The sequence below is a fragment of the Corvus hawaiiensis genome, chromosome 6 (genome assembly GCF_020740725.1).
Source record: "Corvus hawaiiensis isolate bCorHaw1 chromosome 6, bCorHaw1.pri.cur, whole genome shotgun sequence".
Classification (NCBI taxonomy): Eukaryota; Metazoa; Chordata; class Aves; order Passeriformes; family Corvidae; genus Corvus; species Corvus hawaiiensis.
The window spans coordinates 37,136,250-37,157,703 of record NC_063218.1 but is presented as its reverse complement, the minus strand read 5'-3'; the positions used below and the strand labels follow the sequence as shown (position 1 = coordinate 37,157,703).

General features: G+C 35.4%; 1 protein-coding gene across 2 annotated transcripts in view; it reads right to left on the bottom strand.

The window, feature by feature from the left end:
- Positions 1-1,447: 1,447 nt before the first annotated feature.
- UBR1 (ubiquitin protein ligase E3 component n-recognin 1) overlaps positions 1,448-21,454 on the bottom strand; it is a 65,700-nt gene continuing 45,693 nt past the window's right edge. For both annotated transcript variants that reach the window (XM_048306151.1, XM_048306152.1), the window contains exons 32-47: positions 19,470-19,622; positions 18,965-19,062; positions 18,289-18,382; positions 16,757-16,905; positions 14,349-14,404; positions 13,944-14,040; positions 12,674-12,741; positions 11,667-11,817; positions 10,718-10,805; positions 9,650-9,783; positions 8,320-8,428; positions 6,188-6,244; positions 5,626-5,703; positions 4,801-4,971; positions 4,507-4,608; positions 1,448-4,056 (exon numbers count right to left, since the gene is read on the bottom strand). In XM_048306151.1, coding sequence (XP_048162108.1) covers positions 3,915-4,056; positions 4,507-4,608; positions 4,801-4,971; positions 5,626-5,703; positions 6,188-6,244; positions 8,320-8,428; positions 9,650-9,783; positions 10,718-10,805; positions 11,667-11,817; positions 12,674-12,741; positions 13,944-14,040; positions 14,349-14,404; positions 16,757-16,905; positions 18,289-18,382; positions 18,965-19,062; positions 19,470-19,622 — 1,747 coding nt within the window. In that variant the 3' untranslated portion in view covers positions 1,448-3,914. The remainder of the gene's footprint in view (positions 4,057-4,506; positions 4,609-4,800; positions 4,972-5,625; positions 5,704-6,187; positions 6,245-8,319; positions 8,429-9,649; positions 9,784-10,717; positions 10,806-11,666; positions 11,818-12,673; positions 12,742-13,943; positions 14,041-14,348; positions 14,405-16,756; positions 16,906-18,288; positions 18,383-18,964; positions 19,063-19,469; positions 19,623-21,454) is intronic.

Here is a 21,454-nt window from a genome sequence, read left to right as displayed (position 1 = left end):
TCATTCACTCAAGCATGAAGCCTGGAAACCTCCTAAAACTGTCTGATGGACTGTGAGTTGTTTGACAACCTGCACGTATACAGCACAAACCATACGCCTTTTTTTGACACTGATCTCATGAACAATAGTTACACAGAAATAAGAAGTCAGGTCCCATTTTAATGTCTATCGTTTAACTCTGTACCTGGTCTCTTACTCACCATTACACAAAATCACGTATATAATCTCTCAGAATTTCAGCTTGCTCTCCTTCAATGCAAATTTCCTTTACATAACTTCATTTTCATGTATGCTTTCGACTGTACTGAATGTAACTTCAGAGAAATGTAGCTAGGATTAGAAATAACTAGATTTGAGACACATGTAAGGAAGTGGATTTTCATCATTAGCCATTTTTTTTCTGTATCAACCTTCAAATTTAGCCTACCTGCAAAATACTGATAAAAACAAAGAAATGAGATTGTGCCACAGAAATGAAACAACTTCTATTTTTGATAAAGCATCTTTGAACACCTTGTCAATAGGTTAGAAGAATCTAAGTAACAACTTAAATGTTGTATTATGAATCTCAGTAGTTTACATCGGAGATTATTCAAGGTTGTTGTCTAGAAAATAAAGTGGATTTCAACCATAATGCAAGTACATAATGGCCAAAATTCTCCTCTAAATAACTTTGGACATTGAGATTTTTACTATGCAAGAAACAGTGATGCGGCTTTTTTCTTTTCTGCCTTAATTAACAGGATCCTTATTGTAATTTTCTTCAGAACAATTTTGCTAGTAGACTTCAATCTATCTACCTCTACCTTTTACCTTTTCAGGAATTGGTTCTTAAAAACCATTTACTAAGAACAAACAAAGAGCAACACCATTAACACCCAAATGGTGCTCAAAGCTACAGCAAAGCAGTGAGGACATGATGACAAGCTGCAACATAAAAATGTGCAAGAAGTACTGGCCATTTCTGTGTAGATGTCTTGACTGTTTGATTAGCTGTATAACAGAACACTTTTTTAAAAGTATGTATCACACAGCACATTAGACCAACACCACAAAGTTTCCCTTTCCAGAGGTTAAGTATCTGCCAAACAGCACAACCAGTACTTTGAGAAGATACAAAACCAGAATCACTCAACTAGATCAGTTTTAGGGCATGTAAAAATTAAACTCTGTACTTAAGATTTCTCTTAGAAATGTAGGTAGACACTGCAGGAATTTGCATCTGTAAAATACTAGGATAAGTTTTGAGTGGAGTGTATCTTTACATAAGAAAAAGCATGCTACCATTCCTTACAGTATAATGATGATACAGCCTACAGGGATAACTGGTAGTTTACCAACCATTTACCAGCTCTTCTCCTTTCCCATACTGACAGACACCATTACAGCGCTCTTGTAAAATGAACTGTGAGGTGTCAAAATGCCTTCAAATAAAAACTGAATAATCTACGAGAAGTTACTTTATTTCCTTTTTTTAAATATACATATACAAGATATTTTATTTCAAAAGCACAAGAACATTATACAAGTTTCAAATTTACATTTTTGCAATTTAAGATACCAGTATGTGCATTATCAAATAACTTCTGTCAGCTTGGATGGAACAGAAATAAGTGGCATAAGCATCTTGCAGTCACTAAATACAGATTATACTCACAGTGAACAAAACTGCATAGTAATTTATGAAATGAAAGATGACCACGCTAGTCAGTGAATGATATGGGAGCCCATTTGCTAAATTAGTATGTGCAAACGTACAGAAAGATGCAACTTTCCCCTCCCACTTCTTCAGCTACAAAGAGATTTCCAGAGCTTTAAACAAGCTCATCTGCTCTTACTCCTGTCCTTACATACTACAGTTCAGACAGAAAACAAAATGAAGTGATCTCACTGCATATTGGATAATGGAAATTTTGTATCAGTGAAGTGCAAGATAACTGAAAGTTTTTGATAACTGAATAGGTAAATATCAGAGGGAAACAGTAAGAAAATACAGGTTTGGTATCAATTTGCCAGTCTTAATTCAATATTTTTGTTGGCAAGCAGTGTTTTGATGACATAAAAATCACCAGTGCATGCAAGTTTTCATGACAGCTGTTCTAAATTCAGTATGTGTTTCAAACATGTTTTAGAGAAGACTAACAGAATTAATGTTTGTCTTCAAAGAGTTTAATATGCAGGTTTAAAATCTGACAGAATCAAAATAAGGAGAATGGTCTTAATTGCAAGAAACAGAATACCTGGAAAATAGACCAAAGCCAACTTTTTATATCACTGGGGAAGGATTACAGCAGAAGTTTTTAAAAACTATTTGAAACCAGAACAGTATTTAACGTCATTGGTATTCCATCTTTAAATTAGTTATGGTGCTGTTAAATGCACTCATACATACAAACTCAAAAAACATTAAAAAACCCCAGAAGAATGGTATTTAAATCTAAACCATTAATTGTGATTCTACTGTCTCTCATATAATTGTAACAAAACAAAAAAAATACATCATACAAAAACACACTCAGACATTTATTTGAAAACCTCTCCTTGAAAGCCTTATTAAGATGGCACGAAAGAATCCAAATAGCAAAGGGGCAGGGAAATTGAGGGTAGTGACGACTTCAAACTTTCACATGGAAATGGTAATTTCCTGGGAAAGAGTTTTTACCTGTCACATTACAAATTCTCTCATGTGTATTATGACTGAAATTCAGAAAACAGAAGAACAAACATTTAGAACTGAACCACAATCACATATCATTGAGAGAGAGTTTAATCACAATGTGCTATTAACTACTGAAGGGCAAAGAGACAGACTGAGCCACCTTTTTTCCCTTTTCTGCTCTACCTGGCATTGAACCACTGAACACGCCTCCCAAAACACACCATTTCATTTATGCAGACTCCAAAACATGCTCCAAACAATAGTGGTAGAGGACGATGAGTGGAAAATCCCTCAAATATGGGCAAATTTATTTCTGATTCCAAAACTTGCTGCTTTTGGGCCTTGATTTTAGTTCAGTGATAGCTTTGAAGGCTGCTTACTTTACTGCAGTCTCTGGCTCTCATACAGCTTGCAGAGCTACACTACAACTACTTACCTGCAGAATTTTCACTTTTGATTCTTGGGGAAAATCTCAGAAGACAAACTGTAAAGGATGTAAAACTAACCACAACCTAGCCAAGTGGTGAAGCCCTAGACGTCTTATGATATACATGAATGGAGGATAAATTCATTAGATAAAGTGCAGTTCTGGCAACACAAAAAGCACAGACTTAGGTTTTTGACAACAAGCAGGATGGTAATTCTCCCCATGCACTTTCTATACCACACCTCTCATTTAAAGAATTCATTAATGAAAACTCTTCATTAAATCCCAAAGTATAGCTGAATGTAAGCTTTATCAGTAAAACATATTCTTTATTGTAACTGTTTCTGCAGATGACTAAAGACCTGGCACCACTTCCACTCCAATATTATCTCAACATATTTAAAGCTTCACTAAGCTTGGGAAAAGAACCCAGGAAGAAAGTAAAGGAGGCTTTTCCTTGGCAACATCATTTAGATATGTTCTCAAGGCATGGAAGAGACAAGTGTGGTGTGTGCTTTGAAGCTGTCCTCATGAAAACATGTGAAACAATTCAAACTTCTGAAAAAAATGGAAATATTTCTGGACCTGGATGTTCAGTAATAATTACAGAATGTGGTTTTCTTTTTTTTTTTTTTTTTTGAAAGAAAAAAGAGGAAAATATATTATATGAGTTTCTGTTTCAATGTATCAGTTATACATCCAACCTAGAGAATCCATCAATTAATTGTCTGAACTACAGAAACCACTTGAGTAGATTTTTTACTGCCACCCTCCTTTTCTTTTCCAAAGCACTGCCAAAGGTAAAGGTTTTCACTAAAATCAAGAGACTCAGAGCAGCTGCCAGTTGAATCCAAAGAAGATCTGATTCGTTTCTTGGCTCCTCGCAATCTCCTCTATGATGCAGTGCTGCTGCCACAGCAGATGGAGCTTCCGGTAACGCTCCCAACATAAGTGCAGGGGATTGCCTCTTCTTCAGAGAAGAAAAGAAGAGAATTAGCATTATCAGAACAGCAACTGATAAACTGTCCAATTAATAGTCTAACATTAACACTAGACTAATTAGATACTTGTAGGAACACCAATCCCAACAAGTCTATTTGAAACGTAAAAAAATTTCTACTTGTGACAAGCAATGACTGCCATTTCTATTACGATATTTCAGCAGTGGCAGTTGTCATATGTTTCTGATGAAATGCATACAAAACATTCTTGAGAAAAATAAGGCAGTTTAACAGTACCTAAAAACTGTATTTCCTCATAAACTACCCATTCCTGACTGGAAACTGCCATCAGTTCCCCAGGCCAAGACACGCATTACCTACAGTGCTGTACACACTGGACAGAAGAACATGTTGTCCAGTAAGTGTAAGAAAGAAAGAGATACAAAAATGAAAATGTAGGAAGTCAAACATTTACTTACTTTAGACCTGGATCTGTTTCTCCATATTCATCCAAGTAGGGCGCAGGGTATAAGCAGCCCCTGGTTTTACCTTCAATGAGGACAACTTTGCACTCCCTGATTCTTAAAGAAAAGAATAGCTGCATTTAAAATACAACTCCAAGGAGGCTCTTCCCTTTTTGGTGAGCTTAACTTATGTCGAAGTAATGTTTCTTTATCTCAGACAAAAAGAATCAAATGCTTTGACAATGTTGTGAATTCTGTCCTTCAAATATTTCCCTTTATTCTTTAACACATTAAATTCTGGCTACTTACTTGAGAAACACGCAGACTCCAGCTCCACATTGAAGAGCATGAGAAGTACAGGCTCCCAACTCCTCCCCATTCACCAGCTCCTGACAGCAAGTATTCTGGGAACACAACATTGCCCCACAGAATAAACACAATACTGGGTGTTTTTGTTCATCATCAGAAGACCGTGGGCATCTAAAAGAAGTGTAACCAGCATGTCACAGTAGGAATGAAAACTTTAAAAGAAATGTTAACTGAAGTTAATGTTCCTTAAAAAACCCCAAAAAGATCATCCAACCAACTAAAAACCCCAAATCACAATCAAACAAAAACCTAAGAAATATTATGTCATAATCATTTCACATATCTGCCTTAGGTTGTGTTTTCACACTGCTTGAAATATTTTATCTGCAAGATATCTGCTTTGAGGAGGAGGTTGAACCAGATGATCAGCAGAAGTCCCTTCTGACCTGAATTATCCTATGATTCACTCTTCTCAGCATAAAACAGTGCCATCATCTGGGCTTGTTGTGTCCAGTGCAAAAATAATTTTCAGACTTACAGCCAAACTGAATGCACATTGCACTGGAGAAAAATGACCAGCAGATTAAGCTATAAAAATTTTACATATTGTCTTATAAAAAAAAATATTACTTCAGTTAGCAAGTTGTGTTTCACATTTAAAAATGAACATGTGCTAGCATTGGCCAGTATAAACATAACAATGCCTTCACTTCTACAAAATAATTTTTGTTTGGTTTCAACACCAGTTACAGTAACTGCAAGAATATAAAATTCACTAGAAGTGACAAAACATCCCAGAAGACAACTAAATATGCCACATCTTACTTAAACTGAGAGGCTTGGTTCAGAAGGCAACTATAGTCTTCAGGAAGCTCTATTAAACGATTTCTTTTCCTAGGATACCTGGGTAAGTGGAAAAGAACTATTATGAGAATAATAAAGATCAAAGCAATTAACAGAATAAATAACTATGAATCCCTGCTAAGCTTTTGGTCACTTCTGCAAGTGTCTACAATTCCAGAGCAATTCTTCAGTCCTGGAATCCCAAGTGAGACGCTTCACATGGGAGCTTGAATATTTTCTATATTCCAGCAAAGTGTTGAACTTAAATTTCATATATAACCTACATGTATGAAGACATTTCATATTTCAGTTAGCTTTTGTTCTTTCCTAGAGCAGGACAGATTACTTGTCTAACAATGTTGTACAATCTCAATGAAGAGTCACTCCATAAGGAATAATAAACAAGACATTTAAAGACAAATGTACTTCTAGTAGTAGAGCACAAGGAATAAAACACGCAGTCTCTAACTTGCCCACAACAAGCACTTCATTCTCTCAAGCATTTTAAATCAAAACCAGAAGAAAACAGTAACAGTAAGCTTACCTTATTGCAATGCTTTTCCCTTTCAAACAACTTAACACCACTGGGTCAGAACACCACCTATTTCAAACAAACATTTGCAGATGACAGCATTTTGGTAAAAATACACATTTAGGTTCATTAAACTAAACTAGGAAATGATAAGCAAACACAACACTGATAAAAGCATTGATATTTCTACCTAAAACTTTGCAAGGAAAAAAATGGATGTTTTTTTATACTTTTCTTAAGGAGAACATTTTAAGTTTGCATACAGGAGGAAAAACCTATGTGAAAAAATGCTTAAAATTATCATCATGCACATGAAAACACAAGATTAACACAGTTAAAAAATGCATGCAATCTTCAGACATACTCAGTTTCTCAAAGTGGGGTACAATACACAGCACCTTTTGGAATACATGCACTAAAAGACACAGCATAAATAAAAAAATATTGTACAGTCTAATAGAAAAACATTTGCTGTTTTTATTAAATAATCATCACCTAGTGGTTATTTTACAGTTGTTTATTGCATGATGTGTGCTTGCTTAGAATGGCCAAATGTGCCTATTGAAACAATGGCAGGTATTGGCCAGTTATTGAACAGAGGAACTGGTATGTTTAAGACGTTTTTTAAGTTATTTCTACAAAAAGGAGGAGAAGGGAGAAAGAACTACACCAGATGGTCAATCTAGCATGCTTCATTTAACGCATTTCTCAACAATCATCAAATTTAGTCTTCTGAAATAAGATTCTGTGAAAAAACATATGGGAACCTGCATGATGATTTGGCAACTGTTACTATTACGTTAAATATGCAGCCTCCTGCTTGAAACCTCTTTTTCTGACTGGGAGCACTGTAACTATTTGTTAATCCTGATTCTAGTGATCTTTCCCAATGTTCACAAGCATCATCTTCTGTGTTCTCTTAGAAGCACTGTTATGTCTTTGAGCCAATATCAAGGAACAAGTAAGACAAACTTACTTAATAATTTACTTGTAAAAATTAATGTATTAATTTATAAGTAATAATATATACTACACATGGAATTGATCATAATAAAACTGTATGTAGAGAACTGTCTAGGTCAGCTATATGGACTATAAGTTGGAAATCAACAGTTCAAAACATCCCTACATGGAAGAAGTCTGGACAATAAAGATTAAAACAACAAGAGGTTAGAAAACCCAACCAAACAACAATGCAGTAAAAGTTAATGTGAGTCAGAGAATTCTGCCAAGAACCAGGAATAATCATTAATGCAACCAGGTGCTCAAATGGTCACATTAAATACACATTCTCCAACACAATATAGCTGGATAATTCTTAATTGGGGTGGGGGGTGGTATGTCTGTTTATTCAATTTGAGGTTTTGAATGCAGAATTTAACCAATTCTTTATTTACCGCTACTTCCACAAACTAAAAGAGGGGAAATTTAGGTCAAAAACTAGGAAGGAAATTCTTTCTTTTGAGGATGGTAAGATACTGGAACAGGCTGCCCAGAGAAGGTGTGGATGCCCCAGCCATGGCAGTGTTCAAGGCCAGGTTGAATAAGGCTTGGAGCAACCTGGTTTAGTAGAAGGTGTCCCTGCTCATGGCAGTGGGGTTGGAACCAGATGATCTTTAAGGTCCCTCCCAACCCTCTAACATTTTATGATTTCATGACTGCAGATGGTAATGCTCAAACTGTACCTTTTAAACATTAAGCCACTTTACACATCCACCAGTCTATTTTGCAAATGCTGAGAAGAAATAATACAAAGCCTCACCCTGTCAGCTACGGGATTTTCTACAATCTCATTTTATAGCTCATGTAATCAGCATTTTTTCTGTAGACAGATTAAAAATAGGCAAATGAACATTAAGTGGCATATCAAGCAAGCAAAGGTTTAAAATAACTTCTGCCTGTATGGTTTCATATAGGTCTGCAAGCACTAGTCCCGTAAACTATAATTACTTAATATTGGAATTACCATAAAATAGAGAATGCTTTATGTTTTTGAAGTGCTTTAAGAGATTCAGTGTACCTGTGCAAAATGTTTAGAACTTCAGTATGAATTTGAGCTCAATCATTTATTACCAAACTTGATCTAGAATTCCCACAGGGCCACCACAACAGAAAAACATGGCCTGTCCAGTCCCAGTTAGTACCTTTGAAGCAGTGGATTTACTGTGTCCCAATATTCATGAAAGAGCAGGAACAAATTTGTAGGTAGAGAGAGGTAACTACAAAGTGCCTTGAATTGCCCTTCTTCAGAAACTGCAAAAGAAAACATGAACAACTGCTTAATCATTTCACCACTGCTGAATAATTCACTCAAAACTAGAAATCTCCTGATCCCTTTTCCATTGAACAGTCTGTATCCTACATCTTCAGCATAGCTCCTACATAGTACAATTGGATATTATTCCACCAACTTAATCAGAGCTATAGTAACTTGGATTAGCTGAGGATCTGTTTAAACAAATTTGATTAATTACTATTAAGTATTTTTTAATGTGTAAGTTACTGCAATAACAGAATTCCTTGCTTAAATTACTGCATAATATGTAACACAGTGCAGTAGGTTTCTGTACTCGCATTTTTGTTTTTCACTATCCTTATGACAGTCCTCGATATTAAATTTTGCTGTAATAAAGTCAGTGCTAACAGATTACATAAAGTTGGGCTAATTTAATAGTTTGCTGGGTGGTCATTTATTGTCTCTGCTACAGAAAATGACATTTTTGGTTCACCAGTAAGACTCTTCCCTACAGCATCAAAGATCCAGACTCCTGGTAAGGATAAGCATATCCTGAAGTGCAGAGATTTTGACTTGTATATTCTAATAAAAACTCAAACTTAGTTCACAGTTTATATAAACCAATTTTATATTTTTGTTGTTATATGTTACACATGTTATATTTTGTTTCAGTTATTCATAGAAATTATGGTCCTTCTTTCCAAATAGTTGATGATTCTGTGTTTCACTGCATTTTGACAGATGTCAAACTTTGTTTTTGGGGTTAGTATCTGCAACGCATTAGGTTTCTTCAAGGAAGAGGCTTAATTTTTATAATGTGCTTTATATCTATTTGACTTTGTTTTGCTCAATCCCTGTACCTTTAGCATTTACCAACATTAGCACTACACAAAAAGATTGTTTTTTTAAAATATACTCCAGGCAATTTCTCAGGTGTTGTAATCTAAATTCCTGAAATTATGCTTAAACCACTGAATCTTTATCAACAACTACTTACTATCAATAAATCATTGATAATTCACATATTTGCATATACTCAGAACCTCAAAAGTAATGCTCTTCTATGCAAAGAAACCCAAGACAATGCAGCTTCTCATGCCTGTCCCTTCCTTTACAAATTAGTAAGTCCTTTACTTCCCAAGTCTTACTTTAATGTATTGAGTATTGTTAAGTTATTGGGAACATTTAAAAATTCTTTCAAGATGAAAAAGGTCATACATTTGTTTTCTCACAATTACCTTGTAGTAGTTCCTCAGGTGGAGAAACTCCCAGCAAATAATGAAAAAATAAAGCAGCACAACGAAGGTAAGGCATGATGCCTGTTTTAACACAATCCCACACAAGCCAGCCTGGAATATCCTGACTAAAGCAACTGTAAAACACAAATGAGAAATAGCTGCAGTAGTTCACAGTGCAAATCCTTCTAGCACTTTCACATTTTGGCTAGCCTTGGTAGAATGGTAGCTGTGTAGAAGCAACACTCACGTACCCCAAAATCTGTGAAACACAGCCGCCAACACTTAACTTCCAGCTTCCCTTCTTCCTAAGGAATGAGTACTGAATTTATGCTCCATACCTGTACTAAATCTTCAAATTAGGTCAACTTCTATTTTTCTCAGAATTACAAAAAATAAACAGCCAATACACAGCTCTAGGTTATTCAAAATAATCTGATATAAATAGTGCAACACATCACACAGAGCAATTGATTCTTACACTGGTTGTATTTAATTACTAAAAGCCAGTCAATTTTTGAAATGGTGAAAATTTTTGATTCAGTTGGTGTTTTGAATGTAGTTTATGAAAGAGAAAAATCCACTTAGACCAGCGTAAGTACTCTTCAGAAACAATAAAATGAATAGAATAAAAAAATTACTAATTCATACTTCATTATGGAAGTCACAACACTAACACTCATCATTTACACTTTATCCCCCTTTTGTAGTAGGGCCATTTCCTTCTTTCTGGATTCCATTCATAACACAAGAGATCTAAACCAAAATAATCAAAGCAAACAAAAAATAAATACTGTAAATAGATGTATTTCTCTCCAGAATGGATACAGGTATTTTTTTTATTCTCAGACAAATGATTTACTCTGCTGTCCACAAAATGCAGCACTTTAACTAAAAGCATTCCTTTCACCAGTTTCAGTGTTCAGGAGCATGGGAAGAAAGCACAAGGCACTTTGCTAACTCCCCATACAAAATGGGTAATTTTTTTCCTGTTTTCTGTGTTGTGCTGGTCAATCCTGTGGAATGCTATCTTTCCAGGAAAATGTAATGCTGCATCTGAATTGCACTTACCCACTGGTGTACTGGCAAACCTCTCTACAGAAGGACTGTGCAGACTGTGCCTCCTCACTGTTGTCAGATGAGTGAGCAGTGGGGGATTCTGCACACAAAAAGATGAATCCACTGTAAATGCACTCCATCCTGACATACTTCTCTTTTACAAATACTAAAACCTTTTTTTTTTTTTATTATTTAATTGCATTACAGAATTATTTCCACTTTACTTTGCTTAATTCTTTTCTATTTGCTATTTTCTGCCTTAAAAATGTTCTCCTAAGACTGAATGCTGTAAGGAACAATCAGGATTACTCCCTCATTGCTTATCCTCATGTAAAGAACTGCTTCCTTCCCTTGAACTTTTGAAGTTGTCCTACATAGCTTAAGCTACAGAAATTTTTAAAAATGTTTAGGTTTTTTTTAATTCCTATCATACTGAAGAAAAAGAAAACTAGTAGCTAGTAAGCCTATAGGCTACTGGTAATTTTTAACAATGTTATGAAATAGAGAGGAAAGTGAAAGTCTCTTCTATCAGTTTACAGGATTCTGTATTTCGGATCTGGGTATTTCCTAAGTTGAAGGGTGCAGAAAATTTTATTTCCCAAATCCATAATGATTGTCACTGTACAGCTCAGTGACACTGCTTGGCAGAACTTTGATTCTCCTACAAGGAGTGAAAAAGGGAAAGTTACCCCTCTGAAATGACTGACTGGAGCAAGTACTGGTATATCAATAACTACTTTGTTTTCTTAAAGCTTAAGTACACAGAAGTGATATAATAAAATGCTCTGAACTTGATGTAGTGCTATTTCATTTTTACCAGAAAACAGTTATTACTACCTAGCCCTAAGTGTCACTTTATTATGAGGAAGTTTATACCTGGAAGACACTAATGGTGTCAATACATTATTCTTAAGAAATTGTGCAAAAATGTCCAAAAATTGCGACATAAATACACATCTACCTGTTGCTGAAGAGATGACAATTTGCACTATGTGTGCCAGTGTTGTCAGATGGAAGAGGTAGAGGTGGTTATAGGCTGAACTAACTGAGGAAGGTTGCAAGTCTACAGCATCTTCCCAGTATAAAGATGGAAAGGATAACACAGCTCCCACCTACAGTGAAAAGGAATAGGCAAATATTAAAGTGACAAAAATTTGGTGATAGATACAAGGGTAACAATTATATTCTCACCATACATTTGTATTTTATTTCTGTAGTCTGTTAATCTATCTTGCTGGTTTTAATTCAAAGTGTAGGAAAAACCCACTGGAAAATATTAACCATTTGTGCAGCATGGTACATAGGAAACTCTGAGTTACGTGGTAATTGCCAGTTTAGAGATACACCAGGACAGGTTGTCCAGTTCTAAAAAGCTTAATTTCTGTTCTTTGACATAAGACAAAACACACTGCAATAAGTGAGAAGTGAGACCGAGCATTAGATAGAAAAGCAGCCACGGTAAAACAGATTTTATTTGGTGAGTTTGGTTTTGTTGGCTGTTTTATACTTGCTTGGGGTTTTTTTAACAGCAGAAAAACCAATAATACAGATTTGTATTAAGAACAGAAAGAAGAGGCTAAGAAAAATACCAGAAGGTAATGAGAGTGAACGTCAAGGAATCAGAACGTATGAGATACTGACTGAGACAAAGGGAAAGTGAGGGAAAGAAACTGAGTATATTTCTTAAGTTTATTTTTTTTATGCTTAATAACAATGGAAGTGTTAAAAAGAAGATTGAGATTGCAAGCATGAAATTTAATAAGAACAGGACAGCAAAGACTTGAAAGTTAGCAGAACTAAAAGTAAACATACATAGCAGTCATATGTAATCATTTGATTGTTGTTCTTGTATAATCATTTGACTGATGCAAGTGAACAGATAGTGCAGGACTATTTACAGAGTACAGAACACAAAAATTTATGCTCAAAAAAAAGTATTAAAATGAAGAATAAAATGAACCTGCTTACCAAAATGTGGAACATATCTACTTCTAAGAGTGATGGAGTGTCCTCCCCTTTAAAGTTTGGCAGGAGAACTACAAAATAAAGTATCAGTTATACATTTAACACATATTTTCTTCTTTTGGATTGAACTGTAGTACTGTAGTATCAGAATCTGAGTTTAGAGCCTCTATCATTTCAGTGTTTTCATCAAAGGTCTCTAAATTGAGGATCTATTTAATTAACTGCTTATGCCTGATTTAATTGATTGTGCATGTTTAGCTATTTCCACATGCCCAAACAGCTGACAATTTTAATTAATATATCTTCAAAATTCTGGTCTTTATTTCTCTGGCTCTAATAAATCCCACACAGTGTTAAGGGTGATGGTCCTTAGGCACCTCAACACTAGATGCCTCACAACCTCACCAATCCAAAAGCCTAAGAACTACACCTAAGAGTCTTATCAAGTAGAAAGCAAATGAGAGTGTGGGATTCACAAAGGCCACCATACTAACCTAATCAATAAGAAACATGGGGGAAGTTACATGCCCCAAACTAGCTCTCCCTGAGACCGAAATATCTTAAGCTAGGCTTCAAGCAGCCTTTTGAAAGTACTGCAAATCACAGAATCATAGAATGGTTTGCATCAGAAGGGAGCTTAAAGATCACCCAGTTTCAATCCCCCTGCCATGGGCAGGGATGACACTCACTTCATCAGGTTGCTCAGAGCTCCATCCAGTCGGGCCTTTAACACTTCCAGGGATGGATCATCCACAGCTTCTCTGAGCAGCCTGTTTCAGTGCCTCATCACTCTCACAATAAAGAATTTCTGTCTAATAATTAATCTAAACCTTGTCTTTTTCAGTTTAAAACCATTCCCCTTTGTCCTGTCCCTATCTACCTCGATAAAAAGTCCCTCTCCTTCCTTCTTAACATACTGGAAGGCTGCAATGAAGCCTCCCCAGAGCCTTCTCTTCTCCATGCTGAGAAGATGAGGTCTCACAATTAAGAAAGAAATACCTATTTTGTGGCTTTATTCACCTGTTTAGAAGAGAATTTGAGCAATTTCGAACACTGCCAGAAATATGTGGTACCCATCTGTTCCAGACTTGAGTACCTGTAAGTCTGGGTAATCTGGGGTGAGTTCAATCCACACCCCGTAATTTCAGGCAACTGAAGCGAGCACTGTTGACAAGTACTCCGACCCTTGTTTCCACGCTGTATTAACCTGTGTGCCATTTTGGAACAGAAACTTCTGTGACACAAAAGGTAGCACAGAAAAGAAATACAGTACCTCCTAGAAGACGAATCAGGTGTTTCTGAATCAGGACCTGGGGGGATGTTGTTCTCTGAGCAGCTGCAAACTGCACTAATGCTTTAAGGCCACTGTGCTAGAGCGCAAGAGAAAATGGTTGAACAGGAAAAAAGGCTAAATATAATAGTGATACAGAATTGTAAAAACATATTTACGTCTACAAACATAAACCACATTTATTAATTAATTTAATATGAACATCCATATATAAGCAGACATATTATTCTTTCAAAGCGCTCTTTATACTATGGATCCACACATTGAGAGATATCCCTTGACAGAGAATGATCTTGATGTTAGCAGTTTCAACAGGTTTATAGATGCATGTATATCATAAATAAATTTTTTTGTTTAAAATATATTGCATATCTTACTCATCCATACCTGTCTATTTTGTAGAGATCCAAATAAAGGCTTGCCCTCTGTTTCCAAGAGGTTTTCTTAAAATTAAACAGAGAAAAAATTAAGTTGCTTTGTTCTACACAACCTAATACAAATTTATTCTTAGTATAGATACTCATTTTTAAAGCTCAATTTCATTCTTATAAAGAGAATTCTCTTGGAAAAAAAAAAAATTGGTCTTAAATAGCACTGAACATTTCCCAGATAAATTATTTTAGTAAGCTTCATAAAAATTTTCAGCTTTCAGACCTTGCTAACTAAGGATTTAAAGGAACATTGTTTCATATGAATGATGATAACACATTCATTCTATGGATTCAGATTTATTTTCAGGTACCCTTATGCAACGCTCCAGACCACCAAGTTTCATTTACAGAGATGCTATACAGCCATCTTACCCTCATGTTTATCATAGAATCATAGAATGTTAAGGGGTTGAAACGGACCCTAAAGATCATCTAATTCCCACCCCCCAGCCATGGGCAGGGACACCCCTCACTAGACCAGGTTGCTCAAGGCCTCATCCAACCTGGCCTTGAACACCGTCAGGGTTCGGGCAACCACAACTTCTCTGGGCAACCTGGCAAAATTTGCACTACTGCATTTGACTGCAGTTTAATAGAAATATTTTGAAAACAAAATTCCCAAGCTGGAATACAATTTAGCTTTCCTCCCTGAGTGCACTGGTTCTGAAGGAATAATAAAAAACAAGCCAATAAAAATAAGAAATCAAATTCACTCAGTTGAGTAAAAAAGTATGGTGAGAATATAATTTTTTTGCACTTTAGTCGCTTTTTGGATATGAAACAGTACACTTGGAATTTTTAAAATTTGATCTAATTGGGAGATTTTGGTTTGGAGGTTTTTTGTTTTAATTTTTTTTTTTTTTTTGAGTTTGTTTCTTTTTTCAAGGATCTGGCTTTTGGCAATAATACTAATTCAGATCCCTTGGGTCAACGATGCTTTGAACCTCCTCTAGGTTTCTCTAAAGTTCCTTGCCTAGGCAGCTTGGCTACATGCCCACTGAATGGTTTTAATAATGCACTATGAGTAGACTCCAGACCAGCATACTGAAGCTATGCAAGCAGTTTTGCTTTACAATTTCACAAAAGTCTGCTCTATTTGCAAACAAAAATGAATCCAAGGAAGTGGTGAATGAATCCAATCAAACTGTCACAGTAGTCCCTCTGGCTTTATACTCTTGTCCTCCAGAGTACTTGGATTTTCTATGACTAACACAGGCCTTCAATATCACACCTGTGGTAACAGTTGCATTTACATCCTTGCTGGCAAGCTCCTCCCTGACAGCCACCAGTATCTTTTTTCATATACCAAACAAAACCAACCTGCACATCATTAAGTATAGTAATGTTAATAAGGTGGGTGGTTTCCAGTCTTTTCTCAACCTTTTTGAAAACTCTTAATAGAATCCATCGAAAGATGCAATCAGTTTTGTGACTATTTCTGCCTTATCAGAATATTCCCAATCCGCCTAAAAACCTTCTAAACTCGTGATACTTCAGTTCAGTCTTGTCCATTAGAGATTTAAGGTAGACTAAACTTGTACTTCAACAGTTTCATCAAGAAACAGTTGGTATAACTGGCAAATCACATTTATGGACATACACAATTACATTCTCAATTCCTTCATCCTACATGTCAGACTTAGCTCTTGCCTTTCTCCCTGCCTGGAAGCCTCTACAGATTTATCTACAGCTTCATGTTTATTACACAAACTTATTTGTGTATGTAATCCAGAAATGAAATTGGATAAACAGGTACATTATCCCAAAAAATGAGATCACTTTTCTGGTAATTTTTTTGCCTTCAGAGATTCATGGTAGAGAATGTTTGGGTTAGGTTTTTTGGCGGGTTTTTGGTTTGTTTCTTTTTCTATCAGGTACCTACTTAGCAATCTCAGAGTACAAGAGACTTTCCTCTACAAATTCCACAAAGATTCTTTAAGGATACAGACAAAAACAAATAATGAGACAGGGAGTACTATCTCACAGCTATTAGATATTTAGCATAGGAGATCCCTGCAGGTCAGTGATCTTTGGCAGCCTGAAGATATTAATTGAACACACTTAAGGTTACAATCAGTAATGTGGAACATGATCACTAACTGCTGTCTCAAATTAAACTCAATGTTGGCATTCCATATCTCATTTCATGATCTAAGAAAAACATCCTACTATTTATATTGGTTTATAGATAATAATTCTATTCTTATATATGCAATTACATATAATTTACTTTGCTATACTCTTACATATGGCTCGTACTTATGTAAAAGTATTATTTACACAATCATATTGTATGAAATGATACAATCAAGCAACTGTAACATTTTCAATTACGAGACAGACTAAACTGAAATTATGCTTTACCTATACACTGGATGGTAAAAGCACATGTGCTCCAGGTCATCATAGGAATCCGGGAATCAGCTTCATTTGGAGCCACTTTTAGCCCAACTCTGTAAATGGTGGTGGCAAAGAGAATAAGCATCTCCTTGATACTGCTTGAGTACTTGGCTCTGCAAAACCAAGACAAGATAATTTCAGTCTCAATTATTAATAGTATTTATTACTTACTGGTTAATCAATCACTAACAAAGTAAGTTCAATCCAGGACAGTTATTTATGAAAGAAATACTGAATACAAAGACTTTTTGTCTGGACAGAGGTGAAAAAAATCCCTAGCTTTCAGTAGTAAACAAATACCTTGACATAAAAGGACTCTACAAATTGAGAGATTAAGAGCTGCCAGGATGGAAAATATTATTCCTGTGTACTACACTATAATTCAGACTAGAAAAATGCAAATATTTTGAAGTAAAATACAATGAAAGTAACATTGTAAGAAATTGTAATTATAAATCCTGAAGTGAAAACAATAAGATGCTAAAAATGGAAGACATTTCAAGCGTGTTTTTAAACATATGTTTTAGCATTTAAGCTCTCTTCAAATGACACTAGGCTAGTTTATGTAAATGTAGTTATATGTAAAAAAGCATTTAGCAGTTTTAATGGCTTGTGGGTTTTTTTCTAAGTCACACACAGAACTTTCTAACAGAAATACATGACATTTGTATTAAATCTCCATATCTCTATGGACAAAACAATTGTACCACAAAGTCTGGGGTTAGCCAGGCTCACACTTAAACACCACTTTAACTACAGAATTTTTCCTATGAAGATCAGTTATCAAGAAAAATTTTGATTCAGCTGACAACAGAACATTTTTTATTATTTTACAAATAAAACATACATGTGGGTATTGATGTCAGTCTGAAGTAGCAGAAGTAGAGTACTTACAGCATGATCTAAAAAGAAAGAAAAGTATCTACCCATTCATTGTGTTTTAGTGGGCAAGGGCTTTTGGCCACTGGAATTAACACGCTTAATGTTACAACTGGTAATGTGGAACATGACCACTAACTTCTGTCTCAAATTAAGCTCAGTGTTGTTATTGAGTTTAATTCAGAATAGAACAGAAATAGAAACAGACAACACAGCCCTATTCCCCTAAGTGATCCACATTCCACCCTCGTGTCCAAACCCACCTGAAATCTATGCCTGAAACAGATGTGTGGCAGGAAAATTAAGGCAGATAGACAATAAATAACTTGCCTAGAGGCACAGCAAGTAACCCAAATCACTGGAATTGTGGACTGGAAGATTCCAGACTTCTAGCTTTGTACAAAGAACATAAAAAGTACCAGACTGGATTTGACCAAAAGGTCTACCTAACTCCTCACAGATCCAATATTCAGTGAATGCTCATGGAAAACAATAAGTAAGCCCCCAGTCAGATCAAACAAATCATATGTCTTTCCTTCAATACAAATTCTGAAGTATACCTAGGATACTGAATGGAAAATTAATATAATGGAGGGAAAACAGGCAGTAACACTTACGAGGACTGAACTCCGAAACTAAGGATGGAATGGAATTCCAAAGCTGAGTTCCCTGTTCCCTTGTTGCTGAAAGCTGGAAGATTTTGTTTCTCTCCTTCCAGGAAAAAAAAAATACATCCACACTAAAAACCAAAGAAGCTGTTACAGTTTTTACAGCAGTTTAACAAGAGGGAGTCTTCTTTTTATTTGAAACTGATTTGAAAACAATTGCAAACACACCTCACCAGCCAGACTATATTCCATGATTCCTCTTTTAAGTAACATTTGCCTCTATTCCCCAAAATAGTAGATTCTCTGTGTCTTCCATTTTCTAAACACTCATGCCTGTTTTCATTTTGTCCTCTTTAATTTAGTTTTTCCTCTTTTTTACTACCTCTCAGTCAATACAGAAGTTTAATTGACCATGAGAATTAGTCTGTTGACATCCTCTCCAAGTGCACATAATTTTTTTCCTACAAGAAAGATGGAAATAATTTAACAGAAGCCAGAAAATTGGTGAGGACACTGAAATCAAGATATCAGCTCAGAAAGAGCAATGCCTTTATCCCCAGCTTTATTTGCTACTGTCTTGATTGACAGCAAAATGTATTCTTTATTTGAAGCTTTCTGCTGGTACTAGTTAAAACATGTACTGACATATATCCCACAGAATAGCTTAAAAATTAAGATAACAAACCTTTAGCATTTTTCACACTGTAGCCTGATATCCTGACTGTGACAATCTCCAGCCACCTAGCTAGGGACAGAATTTGAGCTACTGCCTCTGCATCCTCGCTGAAAACAAAAATAGAAAGCAGGTTTTACTCAAAGAACCACCTTAACTTAAAACAGCAGACACAGCTAGATCCAAACACATTAACTCAGTATTTGCTCAGTTTTACCGGCTTCAGAAAATTTGAGCGAACAGTACAAAATGAAGTGTAAGGCTAAATACTAGTTCTAGGTACTTTCTCATTTGATTTCAGCTCTAAAGAACAGACAATCCAAAAATGTTTTATAAAAAGTAAAAAATTTACTGCTAAAAGACGTATATTTGGCTAAATAATGAGATATGCAGTATTTTATACAGATGAGGAAGCTCAAACCCAAGTTCTCCTTCCAAAAATTTGAAAAGCTGACCAGCCTCAAAGTAATTTTTCCTTTTTATTTTTAATTAGAAGTTATGCAATCTGATATTTCACCTGTTTATTTTTTGAGCCTGCAATGGGATGATAGGAATCACAGTATTGCACAGAGATTTGCAAAGTGGACAAAGATACTCTCCGTTCTCCAAGTCAAATATCTGTTCAACATGCAGACGTTGTCGGAAGTTCAGCTGCATTGCTTCGAAGTATCTACAACATTAAAAAGGAAATTACTGGAAAGTGGAATGGCTCAAATGCAACATGAGCACAAAGGTTCAAAGCATAATTATACAGCAAACACTTATCCAAGCCAACAAGTATTTTCCTTTGACTTATAACTCTTTTACATGCTTGGATGTGAAAATACAAAACCTTTGAGCACACAGATGAAGTCATGCAAAAATGCATGGTATATCACTTACGGGAAAATGATGGCAAGTTTTCCTTGCTGATAATATCCTTATAAATTTCATTAAGATTTTGCAGACAAGCAGTCCTTATATTTTCTACTTTTCCATCTTCAACATAATGAAACACTGTATCTAATAACTCTCCTATGCAATTCACTATAGTGAATTTGAAACAGGTATTGAACATACTGTTATTTAATTTTAGGAAACACTACTGGTAACATTTCACAAATGGTTAATCACCTATTGATTGCAATTACTGAGCCTCATGACTAGACAGTGGAATTGTAGCCTTCTTTTAACAGGAAGCGAGAATAATATATATTAGAATATCACACTTCAACTACTTAACTGAAAAGGAAATAAGAAACAATTATGATCTTTTTACATGTTTCATTATAATTTTTGCCCCCTTCTTAGTGGATGCAGTAAGCCTTCAAATTTCATTAATGTCTCATTGGTATTTATAGGAATTAAAAAGATCAAACATTTAAATCCTCTTCTCTGGATACAAATTCAGTCCTAATGTTCAGGCGGAGTATGTAGGATCTTAGAGAGAGAGATGAAATTAATCTAACTTCCACACCAAGGTTAATAACTAGATTTTTTTTTTTTTTGCTTTAAATCATACATCTTAAAAAAATAAAATAAAATCCCATTTCTGTGAGAAGAGAAAGTGGATGTGCAGAGGCAAGTGCAGAAGTTCTAATGAATACAGAATATTGAGGAAAGTATTTTGTTATGAACTAAAACCCATACATTTATTTTCCCCACATTCACACAACTGTGTTTTTGCAAGCAACTCCTCTTCCTTATACATGGCAACTACAAGGATACTCCACTCATTTCAACTTGCTCTGTTTTAGAGGATTTGAAGTACTTTGAGGCTGTACATAGAAAGGTATGGCAGGCATCGTTTGGAGGAATATTAGTAAGTTAGAATGTCTGTTACGTAATAAATAAAAGACTATACTCAAACCTTCTGTGCCATCCCGTATGAGAAGAGCCTGTTGTCCACTTTAATCCCATTAACCCATACAGCAAGTCATCTTTTCTTAAAAAGAGCAAGGGAACTGAGCTCCAATGTTGCACTACTTAGATCTACGCAGATGTAGAGGGATCTGCCAAGAGCAGATGTATTATACTCAAGGAACAGACTTCTGTATCATTTTAAGTGTGTGCACCTATTTATTTTGTACTGATGTTTTATTGTAAAAAACAACGTATATATACACGTAGAAAAGTGAATGATAAGCACTAGAAGTTTAGTAAGACTCTTTAAAGTAAAATGGCACAAGTACAAACAACAAACCTCAAGAGATTTTTTATAACATATATCATATAAATAGTCGCTTGTAATTGCATGACCAAACTCTATCCAGTGGTGGAATTATTTCTTTATTATTTCACACTGTTCATATAGTTTAGACTTGCCAGACCTACATGGAGTGAAATGTAGGACGATTCTATTCTGCAAGCTAGAAAACTTGGGCCTTTTAATGTTCAGGTTGCATTCAAATCCAGAACACTTGGTCTCAGTTGTGGGTCCCCCAAACAATAGAAATCCAGTAAAATTTATAGCAACTGCATCAATTCTTCACCCTTAATTTTCATTAAGGGTACCTTCAATGA